Consider the following 19,805-nt stretch of genomic DNA (forward strand, 5'->3'; position numbering starts at 1 on the left):
ATTGGTGGCCTGTATTGCTCAGGAGACCAGTGACTATTTCTTTTTGTGAGGATTTGTTATAAATACGTTTCCTAATGTTCTCCTTTAAAATGAAATAAACCATGAAATCTGAGGACGCTAGGTTGTATTCATTCCTGATTTCTTGGTGTAAACTTAGTCCCGTTGTGGAAGTTTTTTATTCTTTTTAATCCAATTATCCGGGATGTTGAATTTGTGGATTGAGGCCAATAACTGAATAGGGAGGTTTTGGATGTTGTCTGCTCTATTGTACCCGCTCTCGGGTTGTGCCAGAAGTTTCCATGCGTGGATTATAGCTTTACATACTGGGTGTTTGGACTCGGAGGGTGCGGCTGATTGTATTCGATATCTTGCACAGGGCAGAGCTTATTTTGATTGGTTTCTAATTGAATCCCGGCTGGGGAAGGGTTTGTCTCAAACCAGTAGAAGCTTTGTCTGATCAGCATGATGTAATGATTGGCAATCCTAATCCGCCATTGCTCTTTTTTTGTATAAAACATCTGTAGCCGCCCTCGCCCCCTGTCCGTCCCAAATATAAGAGTTGATAACGGTCTGAATTTTGGTAAGAAAATGAGAAGGAATAATTAATGGTAAAGATCTAAATATATACAAAGTGTTCAGCAGAGTGAAGGTTTTCACCCCCAACACCGATCCCTGCCAGGAAGTATCTCGATTCCTCAACCACCCGAGGTCTTTGGAAATGGTTTCAGTAATCTGATTTAGATTTGCTAGACATTGGAGATCGTTCGTTGTGATTATTCCTAGATACGTGGCTTCTTTTTCTTCCCAGATGAAATTTGTGGAGGTTTTCGAATCGTTTATGGTTTGGTCGCTTAAATTAAAACATATTCCCCTTGATTTCTGATAATTAATTTTGAAATATGATATTTTTTAAAATGATTCAAAAACTTAAGTAAAACAAAACCATAAAGGGCCACATCAGTATAGAGGAGCTGCAGAGACTAACCCCCAAGTGGTTGTCTTCAAAATACTCCTAGTGGACACCCCCACATACATACATACATATCAACAGGAGAAAAATGGGAGTAATATGTCCGATTGTATAAAAAGGGCAAGGGGTTACTCGGTACCGGGTCCGGCCGGCTCAAAGGGGGGATGTCAGGGTGGCTGACCCGGTCCATGCGTGGCCCTGGGACGTCCGTATAAAAAGCAAAGGTCTTTAAAGGGATAAAGTTTATGTTCGTAACCCACGCTGCTTTAAGGGGTCCGCTGGGGTGATGTTATGGCAGCTAGATGGTATAACTACCCACAGGTGAAGTGTGTCCCCAGGGCTTCCCAATATGTAGATGGTGGATGGTGAGAGGCGCAGAGAAGAACGAGGACACAAGGTTGCAGTCTCTTTACCTTTACTGAAGACTTCAGCATCCGCAGTCCAGAGCACCAGATTACAGGGCAGGCAGAGTCCGGCCGGTTTGGAGGCAAGTCCAGAGTCCCCTTGTCCAGGTGGAATTCAATAGCCTTCCCTTGCGCTGCAGTGGTGTAGTCCCTTACTGCCTATGGCTTCACATAAGGTCCTCACAGATGTGGTGTCTCTCGCTCTGTCCCCCGTAGTCAGATAGGACAAGATCTGTATGATTGGTGGCTTGAGGCTGTTTATAGGGACTCTAGCACGCCCCGGCCTCTGAGGGGTGCCACCGTGCCTCCTGGGTGTAGGTGCGGACAGCTAACATGCAATTAGCTGTCCTGCCGGTCTCTGAAGTAAGGCATAGAGGTCCTTACTACCTCAGTGTTCCGGCTACCAGTGTTCTGCGCCTCAGAAGGAGGCAGCCTGTTCGGGGCTGGCCCCCTTCTGGTATCCTCTACTGTGCTTTGCTTTCCTTCATGCTTGCTGCAATACAATTCTGCTTTCAAAATGTCTCTTTCTGGGAGCTGCAGCTCTTAGGGCATGCACAGCTCCGTGGACCCTCTGTCCTCCTCCGACAGATGTCTGGAACTTTCTAACTTTCCCTACAGACTACCAGTTATATATATATATATATGGGGAGTCACCTAGTAAATAGGATCAAAAGCTCCCCCTGGTGGCCTGGAGTGTGAATGTGTTGCATGTTTGTGATACCTGGATGCAGTTATCCTTCCTTGCCTCCAAACGTAGCATCGCTCTCCCCGAGAGGAAAGCAATACCACTGTGACGACCAGGACTCTGGGGCGCCACATATACATTTATTAATCCATACAAATTATATTAAACATTACAGACTAGGATCAGGTAGTAATGGCTACCAGTGTCCTTAGACTCCAACAATATACTACGATACAAATAACCCTCACATTAGCAGGTGACGACATCTTGAAAAAGGCGAAATGCATGTCGGTGTCGGCAGGGCACGTGTCCGGACTCCCTTATACTATGGATAAGCAATGCTAATATGAGGAGGGTATAGGCTCCATTGATTTTGCGCGCATATATATTGATCTTTGGAATACATTGCCCCAAACACACATTCCCCCACTGTATTTGTCTATGCGCTAAGCACTTTATTTGTATCATAGTATATTGTTGGAGTCTAAGGACACTGGTAGCCATCACTACCTGATCCTAGTCTGTAATGTTTAATATAATTTGAATGGATTAATAAATTTATACCTTTTTATACAATCGGACACATTACTCCTATTTTTCTCTTGTTGATATAATTCTGTGTGAATATTTTTCTGCCCAGTGATGACAGAAGTATTCTAGGAGTGATACATTTACTGGCTAACCAGAAATAAAGGTATCACTCCTAGAATACTTCTGTCATCATTGGGCAGAAAAATATTCACCTCGATTTTTCTGTCTAACACGGTACCACAATACATATTGTTATTGTACATCATGATATCATTCTAAAGCTTGTAGCAAAGCTTCACCTGAATTTGCGGGGTCAGATAGTGTTAAGAACAAGTCGTCCACAAATAGGCTAATCTTAAAATGACGAGACGGAATCCTAAAGCCAGAGATAGAGGAGCGGTTTGAGATTTTTTCTGCCAGGGGCTCCATTGCTAAAGCGAAGAGTAGAGGCGATAGCGGGTATCCTCGTCCAGTCCCATTAGCGATGTGGAATGCGTTTGACAGATGATTTTGGCACTGGGATTGGAGTATAAGGCGAATATAGATGATATAATTTTATCATTAAATCCAAATTTATTTTGTGTAATTGTTACGTAGTCCCAGTTAAGCCTTTTCGGCATAAAAGGTTAGGAAGACTGATGGCGTATTGGAAGAGTTAATCAGTTTCATAATATTAATCAGTCTCCTAATTCCGTCAGAGGCTTGGCGACCCTCTACAAAACCGATTTGATCGTTATTGATGAGATTTGGGAGTATGTTCTTTAGTCTATCCGCCAGGATTTTAGAGTATGACATCGCAGTTAATCGGAAAAATGGGTCTGTCATTTTTGACACTGTCTATCTCTCCTTTTGGTATTAATACTATAGTTGCCTCAAGCATTTCCTTAGGGAAAGAGCCCGAGGGTGATGCCTGATTGAAGACATGCACCAGTTGTGGGGCTAGCAAATATGAAAATGTTTTATAAAATTCATTGTTGAAGCCGTCTGGGCCGGGGGATTTTTGCAGTTTTGATTTTTGGATTTTCTCTTATTTCTTCCATGGTAAAAGGTGAGTTAAGAAAGTCTAGTTCCGATTCATTTAGATTTAGTCCATTCCACAAGGATTCTATATCGGTTTGTCTCGGAAAGGATGTTGGCGGGTCATTTCCCAGGTTGTAGAGATCTCTATAATACTCTGCAAATGTGTCGGCTAAATCTTTAGGGTGAAATTTGAGTTCACCGGCTGGGGTTTTGATTTTGTCGATTCTCTTTTTTATTCTGTCCTGTTTCAGTTTTGTCATCATAAATTTTGTGGGCTTATTAATCGAGGAGTAAACTTTGAGTTTGGATGATTTGATCATATTATCGTAGTCCGAGAAAATAAAATTTTTCAGTTGCGATCTAAGTTTTAAGATCTCTTTATGGATTTCGGGTAAAGGGGAGGGAAGGCTATTTTGAAGATCTTCTTTACTTTTGATTTTTGTTTGTAAGTTATCCATCTTTTCTCTTTTCATCTGTTTGTGTCTAGAAGATAATTGGATTAGTTTACCTCTGACTAGAGCCAGCGAATGAATGCAAACTAGGTCAATGACCTGTAGTTACCTTCATTTGCGGTCAGGCGCCTTCTGCTGGTTGTCCTCATATGAACTCGAGCCTGGGAACTTTTCTGATTTTTTCCAACGCTCGAACGACATCCAGCAGAGGGCGCCTCACCGCGAATGAAGCCAAATATAAATTTCACCGCACTCTCAAAGGGAATATAATGCCAAATTTTTAACAAATTTATTAAATGTGTTCAGGGAGCATAACAGAATATTTCAAAAAAGCGATAAGAGACGTTTCGGCTCCACCAGAGCCTTCATCATACTCGCTTGTTTGGAGAGTTTAGTGCGTATAGGGAGAATAGGGATAGGGATCCCAGTGATGCTATATTTACGTAATGCCCAGGCGTATCTGCGCAATGTAGGGACAACTTTGGATCTTAATGGAGGAAGGAGGTAGCGGCGCTCCCGTGCCTAGCTGCAGTGTTAGCGAATGAAGGTAACTACAGGTCATTGACCTAGTTTCCATTCATTCGCTGGGGTTTTACAGGCAGGAGCACAGCTGCATTATAGGAGAGCTCCTGGCTGTAATAAAAATTAACCCCTTCAGATGGATTTACATCATGGGACGTGACAGATCCTTGGAAGCTATGGATATTGTTGGTTTATTATTTTTTCTTTGTCACAGAGCGAGGGTCTTCAGGTGGATTACCAGGATAATAAAATAACCTGTGTCTTTATTTCATTAAAAGACTTTTTAATAATGTGTTTGTGTTTTTATTAACCCTTTCAGACAATTGGATTAATAGTAGATAGGTGTCAGAATTGACGCCTCTCCATTATTAATCTGGCTTAATGCCACCCTACAATAGCAAGGTGACATTAACCCTTCATTACCCCATATCCCACCGCTACACGGGAATGGGAAGAGAGTGGCCAAGTGCCAGAATAGGCGCATCTTCCAGATGTGCCTTTTCTGGGGTGGCTGGGGGCAGGTGTTTTTAGCCAGGGGGGGGGGCAATAACCGTGGACCCTCTCCAGGCTATTAATATCTGCCCTCAGTCACTGGCTTTACTACTCTGGTGGAGAAAATTGAGCGGGAGCCCACGCCAATTTTTCCTGCCATTTAACCCTTTATTTTAAGAGCTAGAACGGCCAAATTTTGCACAGACACACTACTAACATTAGTAGTGTGGAATATGCAAAAAAAAAGGGGGATATGAGATGGTTTACTGTATGTAACCATGTCTCATATCATGTCGGGTTTAGGAAGGAGAAAGCAAAAGCCGGCAATTGAATTACCAGCTTTCTGCTATCTCGCGCTGGATGAAATATTAATATATATACAGTAGGTGTCTCACTGACATATATATATATATATACCTATTCTATGTGTACACATTTATTCTACCTATTCTACTGTAAGCTGTCAGTGTGATTTTACTGTACAACGCACTGAATTACCGGCTTTTCTCTCTAACACCGCTGCGTATTTCTCGCAAGTCACACTGCTGGTCCGTGTGTAATCCGTATTTTTCTGGCCCCCATAGACTTTCATTGGCGATTTTTTTGCGCAATACGGTGACAAACACAGCATGCTGCGATTTTCTACGGCCGTAGAAAGCCGTATAATACTGATCAGTAAAATATGGCTGATAGGAGCTGAGGCATTGAGAATAATTGGGCCGTGTGTAATGCGCGTTTTACGGACGTATTTTATGCGCTCATACGTCCGTAAAACTCGCTAGTGTGACTCCAGCCTTAATCTGCACTAAATCTGCATCGTGTGCACACAGCATTATTGTCTCGCATAGAAATGATTTGAAGTCTTCATTGATTTGTTTTGCCGGCTGTGGATTAATTTCAGTATTTATTGGAGGGATTTTCTAGTGGGGGCAATCTCTCTTGCTGGTGTTTTCATTGGCGTGCTGTTAGAGGAAGATTCGTCCGGTGGTTGACTCCGATCTTCTTGGGCGTCGGATCCTCCCTATCATGAGCAGGGTTGCTTCTTTTGGCGGACTTTGCTAGGTCCACATCCTCTGCGAATGTTAGATCCAACCATGTGGATATGGTTTTCCCGTTTGTTTGGTTCTAGTTGCGGAGGTTTTTTAGTATTGGATTTGGCGGTGAGACTCGTCTTTTGTGACCTCCCTTTAGCAGTGTTGCTCTTGGACTTGGAAGGAGGTGGTTTTCTATGGGGGGCTCTTGATTTCACAGGGCTCATGAGGCTTGGACAGTCCTCGTAAGGTTTTGATAGATAGTGATCTGGAGAATGTCTGTTTTTTGGGTTGTACCTTTTTTTTTATTATAGATGTTGGACATTTTACGTGGAGTATTCCCAGTTTGTGCATAGCTAAAAAGGAAGGACCCAAATCAAAGGGGCAGTAGTAGTTATAGCCACTGGGCCACACCAGGAGGTCCGTGCCAGGAGAGAGCTATCGCGATACCCTGTAATTTTCTATTTTAGGGGTAGTAGTATTGGGCGCCAGAGCAGGAGGTGACGCTACAGCGGGATTATGCAAGTTGTGTCTTCAGAGTGGACGAGAACTAGAACTCTAGCGCCATCTATTGGAAGGTAGCAATCCTACACCCCTATAGCCGGTCACAGTATAACACAGTACGCTTAGAGTCAGAGTATTCAATAAGCACTTACAATACCCCTTACATATAATAAACTTGGGTATAACCGTCCCCCCTTCTTTTCTAATGTTGAAGCGTTACTGCTGAGGGTCCCAGTCGGTTTCTGCAGTAACGCCGGTCTGCGAACAGCTAATGCCGTAAGATGTGGGGACCAGTGATGGGTGAGGGTGCTCCTTGCTCGGGTGGTCTCCGAGTATTTGTGTTCGGAGCTGTAAATCATTCAGCTGCTGCCATGGAAACTGAATCTCCGAACACAAATACTCGGAGACCACCGAGCAAGGAGCACCCTCGCCCATCACTGCTCACAGGTTGTACATGGCTGCGGAGAGTTTCCTACCCCACTGAGAAGCTGCTTGCCTTGCTGTTCCTGTGCGTTGTGTCCACAGTCTCTACTAGTCTTCCTCGGTGCAGGCCACTTGCGCTTTTAAACAGCCTCAGCTGGGAACCTGTCACCCCCAAAATCGAAGGTGAGCTGCTGCCCCCGGCATCAGGGACTTATCTCCAGCATTCTGCCCCCGATGTATCCTGAAAGGTGAGAAAAACAGGTGACATTATCCTCACCCAGGGGCGGTCCGGTCCGATGGGTGTCCGGTCCGGGGCCTCCATCTTCTTACGATGACTCCGGTGGACTGATCCGTCCTGTTGAGGCCTCTCTGACCTTTCCCTGCGCACTGCAGTACTTTGCTCTGCCCTCAACAGGACGGATCAGTCCACCGGAGCCGGAAGATAAGAAGAGGACGTCATCATATGAAGATCGGAGACCAAGGACCGGACCGCAGCGGACCGCCCCTGGGTGAGTATAATGTAACCTCTTTTTCTTATCTTTCAGGTGACATCGGGGGCTTGTCTACAGCATTACAGAATGCATTACAGAATGCCGGAGATAAGCCCCTGATCCGGGGGCCGAAGCTGATCTTCCATTTTGGGGGCGACAGGTTCCCTTTAATCAGTGCTTCAGAATCACGTCTGCAGCTTCCCTGTCTCCGGCTCCTGGAAGTCTTGGACTTATTATCCCAACCACCTTCTGCTTCAGACCCTTGGACTCGTGTGGACTCCGGAATCCCTCAGGTCACCATCAACATTGGTAAAGGACGTAGAGACAGCGACTGGAAGCTACTGCTGCGACTCGCTGGACTTCAGGTTTATTCCCGCCCGCAGCTGTGTTCACCCTGACTTGTATGAAGTAACACAAGAACTACTGAACAACCTGCGTCTTCTGCTTCCTCACACCCAAGCGCAAGTCTCTATACAGATTGTGTCAAATATAAAATACAATGTATACTGCTATCACTATAGCTCTGTCTGGTCACTGTATGGCGGTATTATTACATATTGTATAGTGTTATCACTACGTCTGGTCATTGTATGGCGGTATTATTACATATTGTATAGTGTTATCACTATGTCTGGTCATTGTATGGCGGTATTATTACATATTATATAGTGCTATCACTATAGCTCTGTCTGGTCACTGTATGGCGGTATTATTACATATTGTATAGTGTTATCACTATGTCTGGTGATTGTATGGCGGTATTATTACATATTGTATAGTGCTATCACTATAGCTCTGTCTGGTTATTGTATGGCGGTATTATTACATATTGTATAGTGTTATCACTACGTCTGGTCATTGTATGGCGGTATTATTACATATTGTATAGTGTTAACACTGTGTCTGGTCATTGGATGGCGTTATTATTACATATTGTATAGTGTTAACACTGTGTCTGGTCATTGTATGGCGGTATTACATATTGTATAGTGTTATCACTACGTCTGGTCATTGTATGGCGGTATTACATATTGTATAGTGTTATCACTACATCTGGTCATTCTATGGCGGTATTATTACATATTGTATAGTGTTATCACTACGTCTGGTCGCAGTTTTCCGTATAGGAGGCTGCTCTTATGCTGACAGTTCTCTTTGCTGTAATTTTGAAAATTATTTGGATTTCAGCCTCAGTGGAGGGGGCAGATTTCAGCCTTCGTGGAGGGGGCAGATTTCAGCCTCTATGGAGGGGGCAGATTTCAGCCTCCGTGGAGGGGGCAGATTTCAGCCTCTGTGGAGGGGCAGATTTCAGCCTCCGCGGGGTGACGCCCTCCTCGGTTTTGAGGCAGCGGTCACATGTTGGGGGCTCCCAATGCTGACATGGACTGATTTTCCACACAGATTCCGATCACACCACAATATGAGGGAACTTACCGGGAGTCACTGTGTCCAGCCCCGGGGGAATTGCACCTGAATGAAACGACAGACAAGAAAGTATCAGCACCCATCCCGCTGTCACCATACGCACGTCCAGGGGGGCCGCTGTGGGGCCGCTCCTTTTGGTGCATCAGTAGCAGGTCTGCAATGTGTTGACTATGGCTGCATCCCTTATAGAAGTGAATGGAGGCGCTGGGAGAAGATGTGTCCGGGTGTCGTCTTACCACATCCTTCCTCATCGGAGAAGTCCCGGCAGTCAGCATTCCCATCACACAGGGACCTTGGGGCCTTCACGCACTCACCGCTGCCACACTGGAAGTCCCCGGGCCAGCAGGTGGGTGGTGCCGTCTCTCCAGCAGGGATATAGGCGACTGTGCCTGGGGTCCTGGTGACCGGGGGTCCTGGGGGCTCTGCCAGAGGGTGATGACATTATGAAGTCCCAACCAGTCCGCTCTTGGCCTGTGGTGGCCTTCATGACAACCACCACAGCACTACAAGATAATCCCGGCCCATTTGCCTCCGACTCGACTCTCTCTGCACCTTTGTACTCACTATTCTGCACCCTGGGCACCGTCCCATTACAGTTACCTTTCTCCCCAGTGTCATACAAGTAAAGCTACAGATCGGCGACCATTACCTTCTTCCCTGGACAGGCTGATTCTATATTGTAGACCCTCTCTACTAACCTCCCCCACCCCACTGGGGACACCTCAGATTTTACCTCATATGTTCTAACATTTAAAATCAGGGATTGGAATATGTCTCGCACCTTGTGATTGTAGTTGTCATTCAGCATCATGATCATTTTATCTTTTATTATTCCTATTTATGTTGTGTATGAACACGTCACTCCTGTATCTTTCTTCCTTACAGCGACATATTGAATAAGGCCTAGGACAGGTCGAAACGTCTACAATTGAGTACAGTCGCTCTGTCATTTTTTCCTGCATCTTGCCTATTGTTTCCGGTTTTCACTGACTACAATAAATATGATTTTCTGGCATCACCTAAACATTAGACTGTGCGGTGAATTTTATCTATATGGACTAAGGGTCATCTGGACGGTTACACCAGCACCTCGCTACGTGACAGGGTGCAGGCCAAAACTTCCCCTTCACCTCAAAGGACAAACAGTATGTTCCAGAGTCAGTCGGCCTCACCTCAGAAGACATACAGCCTGCTCTGGTGTCAGATAGCCTCACCTCAGAGGACAAACAGTGTGTTCCAGAGTCAGTCGGCCTCACCGCAAAGGACATACAGCCTGCTCTGGTGTCAGATGGCCTCACCTCTGAGGACAGACAGCCTGCTCCAGAGTAAGCCAGCCTCAACTCTGAGGACACACAGTCTGCTCTGGTGTCAGATGGCCTCACCTCTGAGGACAGACAGCCTGCTCCAGAGTAAGCCGGCCTCAACTCTGAGGACACACAGTCTGCTCTGGTGTCAGATGGCCTCACCTCTGAGGACAAACAGTGTGTTCCAGAGTCAGTCGGCCTCACCGCAAAGGACATACAGCCTGCTCTGGTGTCAGATGGCCTCTCTTCTGAGGACGCACAGCCTGCTCTGGTGTCAGATGGCCTCTCTTCTGAGGACGCACAGTCTGCTCTGGTGTCAGATGGCCTCACCTCTGAGGACACACAGCCTGCTCTGGTGTCAGATGGCCTCTCTTCTGAGGACAGACAGCCTGCTCCAGAGTAAGCCGGCCTCAACTCTGAGGACATACAGCCTGCTCTGGTGTCAGATGGCCTCACCTCTGAGGACAAACAGTGTGTTCCAGAGTCAGTCGGCCTCAACTCTGAGGACACACAGTCTGCTCTGGTGTCAGATGGCCTCACCTCTGAGGACAAACAGTGTGTTCCAGAGTCAGTCGGCCTCACCGCAAAGGACATACAGCCTGCTCTGGTGTCAGATGGCCTCACCTCTGAGGACAAACAGTGTGTTCCAGAGTCAGTCGGCGTCACCGCAAAGGACATACAGCCTGCTCTGGTGTCAGATAGCCTCACCTCAGAGGACAAACAGTGTGTTCCAGAGTCAGTCGGCCTCACCGCAAAGGACATACAGCCTGCTCTGGTGTCAGATAGCCTCACCTCAGAGGACAAACAGTGTGTTCCAGAGTCAGTCGGCCTCACCGCAAAGGACATACAGCCTGCTCTGGTGTCAGATGGCCTCAACTCTGAGGACACACAGTCTGCTCTGGTGTCAGATGGCCTCACCTCTGAGGACGCACAGTTTGCTCTGGTGTCAGATGGCCTCACCTCTGAGGACAGACAGCCTGCTCTGGTGTCAGATGGCCTCACCTCTGAGGACGCACAGTTTGCTCTGGTGTCAGATGGCCTCACCTCTGAGGACAGACAGCCTGCTCCAGAGTAAGCCGGCCTCAACTCTGAGGACGCACAGTCTGCTCTGGTGTCAGATGGCCTCACCTCTGAGGACAGACAGCCTGCTCTGGTGTCAGATGGCCTCACCTCTGAGGACGCACAGTCTGCTCTGGTGTCAGATGGCCTCACCGCTGAGGACAGACAGCCTGCTCCAGAGTAAGCCGGCCTCAACTCTGAGGACACACAGTCTGCTCTGGTGTCAGATGGCCTCACCTCTGAGGACACACACTCTGCTCCAGACTAAGCCAGCCTCAACTCTGAGGACAGACAGTCTGCTCCAGACTAAGCCAGCCTCTCTTCTGAAGACATACAGTCTGCTCTGGTGTCAGATGGCCTCACCCCTGAGGACACACAGTCTGCTCCAGAGTAAGCCAGCCTCTCTTCTGAGGACGCACAGTCTGCTCTGGTGTCAGATGGCCTCACCCCTGAGGACACACAGTCTGCTCGAGGGTAAGCCGGCCTCACCTCAGAGGACATACAGCCTGCTCTGGTGTCAGATGGCCTCACCCCTGAGGACACACAGTCTGCTCCAGACTAAGCCAGCCTCTATTCTGAGGACAGGCAGTCTGCTCCAGAGTAAGCCGGCCTCTCTTCTGAGGACATACAGCCTGCTCTGGTGTCAGTCGGCCTCACCTCTGAGGACAGACACTGTCTCTAGTAGGGTAGTGAGCTTTTCCAGACTCACCGTATGGGCATCCGATGATCTCACTCCGCAGATAGATGGCTGAGTGATACTCCACAGGAAGAAGGCGAAGGAAACGTGTCAGTAAGACACTACTCAACCCCTGTCTCACCGCCGTGTTACTGTCAGTGTTACCAGCAAAGATCTAGAATAAGAAAAAGAATAAACACTCAAGAGGAGGCTGGAGATAAAGACACACACTGAAGACAAGAGGAGGCTGGAGAGATAGACACACTGAAGACAAGAGGAGGCTGGAGAGATAGACACACTGAAGACAAGAGGAGGCTGGAGATAAAGACACACTGAAGACAAGAGGAGGCTGGAGATATAGAAACACTGAAGACAAGAGGAGGCTGGAGATATAGAAACACTGAAGACAAGAGGAGGCTGGAGATATAGACACACTGAAGACAAGAGGAGGCTGGAGATATAGACACACTGAAGACAAGAGGAGGCTGGAGATATAGAAACACTGAAGACAAGAGGAGGCTGGAGATATAGAAACACTGAAGACAAGAGGAGGCTGGAGATATAGAAACACTGAAGACAAGAGGAGGCTGGAGATATAGACACACTGAAGACAAGAGGAGGCTGGAGATATAGACCCACACTGAAGACAAGAAGAGGCTGGAGATATAGACACACTGAAGACAAGAGGAGGCTGGAGATATAGACACACACTGAAGACAAGAGGAGGCTGGAGATATAGACACACTGAAGACAAGAGGAGGCTGGAGATATAGAAACACTGAAGACAAGAGGAGGCTGGAGATAAAGACACACTGAAGACAAGAGGAGGCTGGAGATATAGACACACACTGAAGACAAGAGGAGGCTGGAGATATAGACCCACACTGAAGACAAGAGGAGGCTGGAGATAAAGACACACTGAAGACAAGAGGAGGCTGGAGATATAGAAACACTGAAGACAAGAGGAGGCTGGAGATATAGAAACACTGAAGACAAGAGGAGGCTGGAGATATAGACACACTGAAGACAAGAGGAGGCTGGAGATATAGACACACTGAAGAAAAGAGGAGGCTGGAGATATAGAAACACTGAAGACAAGAGGAGGCTGGAGATATAGAAACACTGAAGACAAGAGGAGGCTGGAGATATAGAAACACTGAAGACAAGAGGAGGCTGGAGATATAGAAACACTGAAGACAAGAGGAGGCTGGAGATATAGAAACACTGAAGACAAGAGGAGGCTGGAGATATAGACACACTGAAGACAAGAGGAGGCTGGAGATAAAGACACACTGCAGACAAGAGGAGGCTGGAGATAAAGACACACTGAAGACAAGAGGAGGCTGGAGATATAGAAACACTGAAGACAAGAGGAGGCTGGAGATATAGACCCACTGAAGACAAGAGGAGGCTGGAGATATAGACACACTGAAGACTAGGAGGCTGGAGAGATAGACACACTGAAGACAAGAGGAGGCTGGAGATATAGAAACACTGAAGACAAGAGGAGGCTGGAGATATAGACACACACTGAAGACAAGAGGAGGCTGGAGATATAGACCCACACTGAAGACAAGAGGAGGCTGGAGATAAAGACACACTGAAGACAAGAGGAGGCTGGAGATAAAGACACACTGAAGACAAGAGGAGGCTGGAGATAAAGACACACTGAAGCCAAGAGGAGGCTGGAGATAAAGATACACACTGAAGACAGGAGGAGGCTGGAGATATAGACCCACACTGAAGACAAGAAGAGGCTGGAGATAAAGACACACTGAAGCCAAGAGGAGGCTGGAGATAAAGATACACACTGAAGACAAGAGGAGGCTGGAGATAAAGACACACTGAAGCCAAGAGGAGGCTGGAGATAAAGATACACACTGAAGACAAGAGAAGGCTGGAGATAAAGACACACTGAAGACAAGAGGAGGCTGGAGATAAAGACACACTGAAGCCAAGAGGAGGCTGGAGATAAAGATACACACTGAAGACAAGAGGAGGCTGGAGATAAAGACACACTGAAGACAAGAGGAGGCTGGAGATAAAGACACACTGAAGCCAAGAGGAGGCTGGAGATAAAGACACACTGAAGCCAAGAGGAGGCTGGAGATAAAGATACACACTGAAGACAGGAGGAGGCTGGAGATAAAGATACACACTGAAGACAGGAGGAGGCTGGAGATAAAGACACACTGAAGCCAAGAGGAGGCTGGAGATAAAGATACACACTGAAGCCAAGAGGAGGCTGGAGATAAAGATACACACTGAAGACAGGAGGAGGCTGGAGATAAAGACACACTGAAGACAAGAGGAGGCTGGAGATATAGACCCACACTGAAGACAAGAAGAGGCTGGAGATATAGAAACACTGAAGACAAGAGGAGGCTGGAGATATAGACACACTGAAGACAAGAGGAGGCTGGAGATATAGACCCACACTGAAGACAAGAAGAGGCTGGAGATAAAGACACACTGCAGACAAGAGGAGGCTGGAGATAAAGACACACTGAAGACAAGAGGAGGCTGGAGATATAGAAACACTGAAGACAAGAGGAGGCTGGAGATATAGACCCACACTGAAGACAAGAAGAGGCTGGAGATATAGACCCACACTGAAGACAAGAGGAGGCTGGAGATAAAGACACACTGAAGACAAGAGGAGGCTGGAGATAAAGACACACTGAAGCCAAGAGGAGGCTGGAGATAAAGATACACACTGAAGACAGGAGGAGGCTGGAGATAAAGACACACTGAAGACAAGAGGAGGCTGGAGATATAGACCCACACTGAAGACAAGAAGAGGCTGGAGATATAGACACACTGAAGACAAGAGGAGGCTGGAGATAAAGACACACTGAAGCCAAGAGGAGGCTGGAGATATAGACCCACACTGAAGACAAGAAGAGGCTGGAGATAAAGACACACTGAAGACAAGAGGAGGCTGGAGATAAAGACACACTGAAGCCAAGAGGAGGCTGGAGATAAAGATACACACTGAAGACAGGAGGAGGCTGGAGATAAAGACACACTGAAGACAAGAGGAGGCTGGAGATATAGACCCACACTGAAGACAAGAAGAGGCTGGAGATATAGACACACTGAAGACAAGAGGAGGCTGGAGATATAGACACACTGAAGACAAGAGGAGGCTGGAGATAAAGACACACTGAAGACAAGAGGAGGCTGGAGATAAAGACACACTGAAGACAAGAGGAGGCTGGAGATAAAGACACACTGAAGACAAGAGGAGGCTGGAGATATAGACACACACTGAAGATAAGAGGAGGCTGGAGATATAGACACACTGAAGACAAGAGGAGGCTGGAGATATAGACACACACTGAAAACAAGAGGAGGCTGGAGATATAGACACACACTGAAAACAAGAGGAGGCTGGAGATAAAGACACACTGAAGATAAAAGGAGGCTGGAGACAACATGATGTTGAAGACTAGATGAGGCCGACAATAAGAGGAAGCTGAAGAACAGAAGAGGATGGAGACAGGAGAAAGCCAAAGAGAAGAGGAGGCTAATGACAAAGAAACAATGGACACAAAAGTAGACAGAAGACAAAAGGAGAAAGAAGGAAGAGGCAGGATGAAGACAAGAAGCGATAGACAACAACATGAGACCGGCGACAAGAGACAACGACAGAAGTTTAAAGAGAAGTCGAGACAGAACAAGATGAGATTTCCCTGAGAAATGGTGAACAAGCCCCCAATAATGCTGGGGAGGCCAGAAGATCAGCGCGGCCTTTACACCCCTGGGATCTTCTCCTGAATCAGTGGTCTCTGGTGATTCGCTTCCCACATTTTGAAAAATGCAAACTTTTGGTGACATTTGTAATGAATTTGATTTGTTACAATCACCTTTTCTTTGCCCTAAGGAGATGGAGCAAACAGGTGTCACCTTACCAACAGAGGTCGCCTTACCAGAGGCTCCTGCCCGGAGTCGCCCCCTCCGCCCGTGTAGTTGTGGAACACAATCCCATCATTGCTGTACATCAGGCGATATTTGGTGACGTAACCCCCCGACTGCCGGCCCCCCTGAGAGACAACAGCGGAGATGAAGGTCGGTTGCAAGAAGTCAACTTGGAGGAAGGGATGTCTGTCTGAATCCAGAGGGCTCCACCCAGGGACAATGCTCAGGCTGAGAAAGAGGCAGAAAGGTAAAGTGTGCACCCCCCACAAGCCTAAACCCAGATAATGTCCCCCGGGTCTCCATCCACCTTTTGTTTACATGTCCACGCACCCAAATGCCCCCGGACCTCCATCCACTCATAGTCTACATGTCCGTGCACACAGAGGAAGCCCTGGGGCCTCCATCCACCCATCATCTACATGTCCCTGCACACAGATGTAGCCCCTTAACCTCCATCCACCCATCGTCTACATGTTCCCACACCTAGAATGCCCTCGGTCCTCCATCCACTCATTGTGGACATGTCCCCTCCACTAAGACAATGCCTCCCAGTCCTCCATCCACTCATTGATTGTGGATATGTCCAATCATTCTTCCAATCCACCCTTCACCCGTCTACATGTCCCTCTACTCTGCTAATGCCCCCAGTCCTCCATCCACCCATCGTCTACATGTCTCGACTGTGATAATGTCCTCCATCCACCCATCGTCTACATGTCCCCACACCTAGAATGCCCTCCAGTTCTCTATCCACTCATTGTGTACATGTCCCCACATCCAGACTAGACCTATCGCTCTCTATCACCCACCAATTGTCCACAATCTCTGTGCCCAGATTATGCCTCCAGGTCTCCTCCACCCCTCTACTCCACACCCTCTACATTTACTCCTGGGTAATGCCCCCGCTCTCCTCCATCCTGGTAATATGAATATAACAAGGCACCTACATGTTTGGCACAATGTTCAGGCGTCCGGCATCTGGTGGGTTATTCTCCTTGTGCGAGGATGCACTCATCTGCTTGTAGTGTACCCGGCCATCTTCCAAGCCCAGAGGACCATCACATGGACCTGAGAAGACCAAAGGCTTATACATGGAGAACACAGCCCTCGCCTCCAGGCTTCACACAATGGATCTTCACCCCAACCCACAAGGACAGTCACACATAAGACCAAACCCTCTCTGGAGATGGATGATGCAGAACTTAGATGATCATCATCACTCAAAGCTATGTCTGGTCACAGGAGCTCACAGTCTAATCCTATCACTGGGGATGATATCACATGGAGTATGGGAAGAAACCAGAGGAAACCCACAGTACCAACCCATTAATGCATTTGTGCCTATTTTTGAAAAAAAAAAACACAAAAAATGTCGCACATGTTCTGCAGTCCTTCAGTAGTCAGCTATTTTTTGCAAATTTTACAAAATATGCAACTTTTTGCATCAGAAAGTCACAAAACAGATGAAGCCAGAAAAAGCCCATTTTTTACTTTATCCAGATTTCACGACCTAAAACAGACAATAACATTGAATACAAGACAAAAAAAAAGAAAAGGGACTTATAAATCTCCATAAATGAAGGCTCGGACCGACAGACTCCATGTCTGTGATAGCTGCATGAGAACAGCCTTAACTGGAGTCTGGACCCCACGGCTCACAGACACCCCTTCATGTCCTCCCTAACCCAAATCTAGACCCCACGGCCCACAGACACCCCTTCATGTCCTCCCTAACCCGAGTCTGGACCCCACGGCTCACAGACACCCCTTCATGTCCCCCTAACCGGAGTCTGGACCCCACGGCTCACAGACACCCCTTCATGTCTTCCTAACCCGAGTCTGGACCCCACGGCTCACAGACAGCCCTTCATGTCCCCCTAACCGGAGTCTGGACCCCACGGCTCACAGACACCCCTTCATGTCCTCCCTAACCCAAATCTAGACCCCACGGCCCACAGACACCCCTTCATGTCCTCCCTAACCTGAGTCTGGACCCCACGGCTCACAGACACCCCTTCATGTCCTCCCTAACCCGAGACTGGACCCCACGGCTCACAGACACCCCTTCATGTCCTCCTAACCGAAGTCTGGACCCCATGGCCCACAGACACCCCTTCATGTTCTCCTAACCCGAGTCTGGATCCCACGGCTCACAGACACCCCTTCATGTCCTCCCTAACCCGAGTCTGGACCCCACGGCTCACAGACAACCCCTCATGTCCTCCCTAACCGGAGTCTGGACCCCACGGCTCACAGACACCCCTTCATGTCCTCCCTAACCCGAGTCTGGACCCCACGGCTCACAGACACCCCTTCATGTCCTCCCTAACCCGAGTCTGGACCCCACGGCTCACAGACAACCCCTCATGTCCTCCCTAACCGGAGTATGGACCTCACGGCTCACAGACACCCCTTCATGTCCTCCTAACCGGAGTCTGGACCCCACGGCTCACAGACACCCCTTCATGTCCTCCCTAACCCGAGTCTGGACCCCACGGCTCACAGACAACCCCTCATGTCCTCCCTAACCGGAGTCTGGACCCCACGGCTCACAGACACCCCTTCATGTCCTCCCTAACCCGAGTCTGGACCCCACGGCTCACAGACACCCCTCCATGTCCTCCCTAACCCGAGTCTGGACCCCACGGCTCACAGACACCCCTTCATGTCCTCCCTAACCCGAGTCTGGACCCCACGGCTCACAGACAACCCCTCATGTCCTCCCTAACCGGAGTATGGACCTCACGGCTCACAGACAACCCCTCATGTCCTCCCTAACCGGAGTATGGACCTCACGGCTCACAGACACCCCTTCATGTCCTCCTAACCGGAGTCTGGATCCCACGGCTCACAGACACCCCTTCATGTCATCTCACAACCCCTCCACTCTCCACACATCTTCCCATCTGTCTTTCCTGCCTTCCACAGTGGATGACTTACAGTCCGGTTTCTCACCTCGTCCCACAGATCCTGATCTCACCTCAATAATGGTCGCCTGTTTCACCCCCACCATTCCGTCACCAGGACCGGTCCTCACATGTCCATCCCACTGATCGCACAGATTCACTATCCCTCAGTATCGCCCATTGCGGTCTCTTCTGCCACCGCTGAACCAGACTTTCAATGTTCCTTACCCTCTTAATCCACCTCATGTGGGTCACTACATGGTCTATACATATTTACCAGGTGGGGAGGAGATCTCTGGTGTCCTGGACTCATCCGGTCCTGATTGTCCCTATGATAGAAAACACAGGACTGATACTGGTATCTAGGACTTTATTGGTTTCTCGTGGAAGATGGCCGGTAATGATGACGGGTCAACTACAGAAGTATCAGGAGTTTCTAGATCAGCGCCACTCTGTGTGGTGGGCTTCATTAGTGTGGGGACATGGTATGGCTCTATAGTCCCAGATGATGTAGGATAGTCCTACTGCCACGGATATTTCTCTGTCCTGGAAGATGAGCTTCTTGCAAAACGCTTCATACAAGAAGACATTCACCTGTTTACATGAGAAGAGAAATCTGGAGGACCCGAGTCTCTGACGCGCCACCAAGACTTGCTTTATTAACACTGGACTAGGGTTATGCTTAGCACTGGGAGCACTGGACTAGGGTTATGCTTAGCACTGGGAGCACTGGACTAGGGTTATGCTTAGCACTGGGAGCACTGGACTAGGGTTATGCTTAGCACTTGGAGCACTGCACTAGGGTTATGCTTAGCACTGGGAGCACTGCACTAGGGTTATGCTTAGCACTGGGAACACTGGACTAGGGTTATGCTTAGCACTGGGAGCACTGGACTAGGGTTATGCTTAGCACTGGGAGCACTGGACTAGGGCTATGCTTAGCACTGGGAGCACTGGACTAGGGTTATGCTTAGCACTGGGAGCACTGG

General features: G+C 48.0%; 1 protein-coding gene and 1 long non-coding RNA gene across 2 annotated transcripts in view; both read right to left on the minus strand.

Annotated features, from left to right (window-relative positions):
- The window catches only part of LOC138642333 (SCO-spondin-like), a 410,056-nt gene that overhangs the window by 222,997 nt on the left and 167,254 nt on the right, over nucleotides 1-19,805 (minus strand). Inside the window, exon 47 of the mRNA XM_069730432.1 lies at nucleotides 12,023-12,164. Within this exon, the coding sequence (XP_069586533.1) occupies nucleotides 12,023-12,164 (142 nt within the window). The remainder of the gene's footprint in view (nucleotides 1-12,022; nucleotides 12,165-19,805) is intronic.
- Nucleotides 16,019-19,122, minus strand: LOC138641589 (uncharacterized). The gene is made up of 3 exons (XR_011313915.1): nucleotides 19,094-19,122; nucleotides 16,858-16,978; nucleotides 16,019-16,138 (listed from the first exon to the last, which is right to left on the minus strand). It is a non-coding gene; the product is annotated as an uncharacterized lncRNA (long non-coding RNA).

This window comes from Ranitomeya imitator, chromosome 6 (genome assembly GCF_032444005.1).
Source record: "Ranitomeya imitator isolate aRanImi1 chromosome 6, aRanImi1.pri, whole genome shotgun sequence".
Taxonomy (NCBI): Eukaryota; Metazoa; Chordata; class Amphibia; order Anura; family Dendrobatidae; genus Ranitomeya; species Ranitomeya imitator.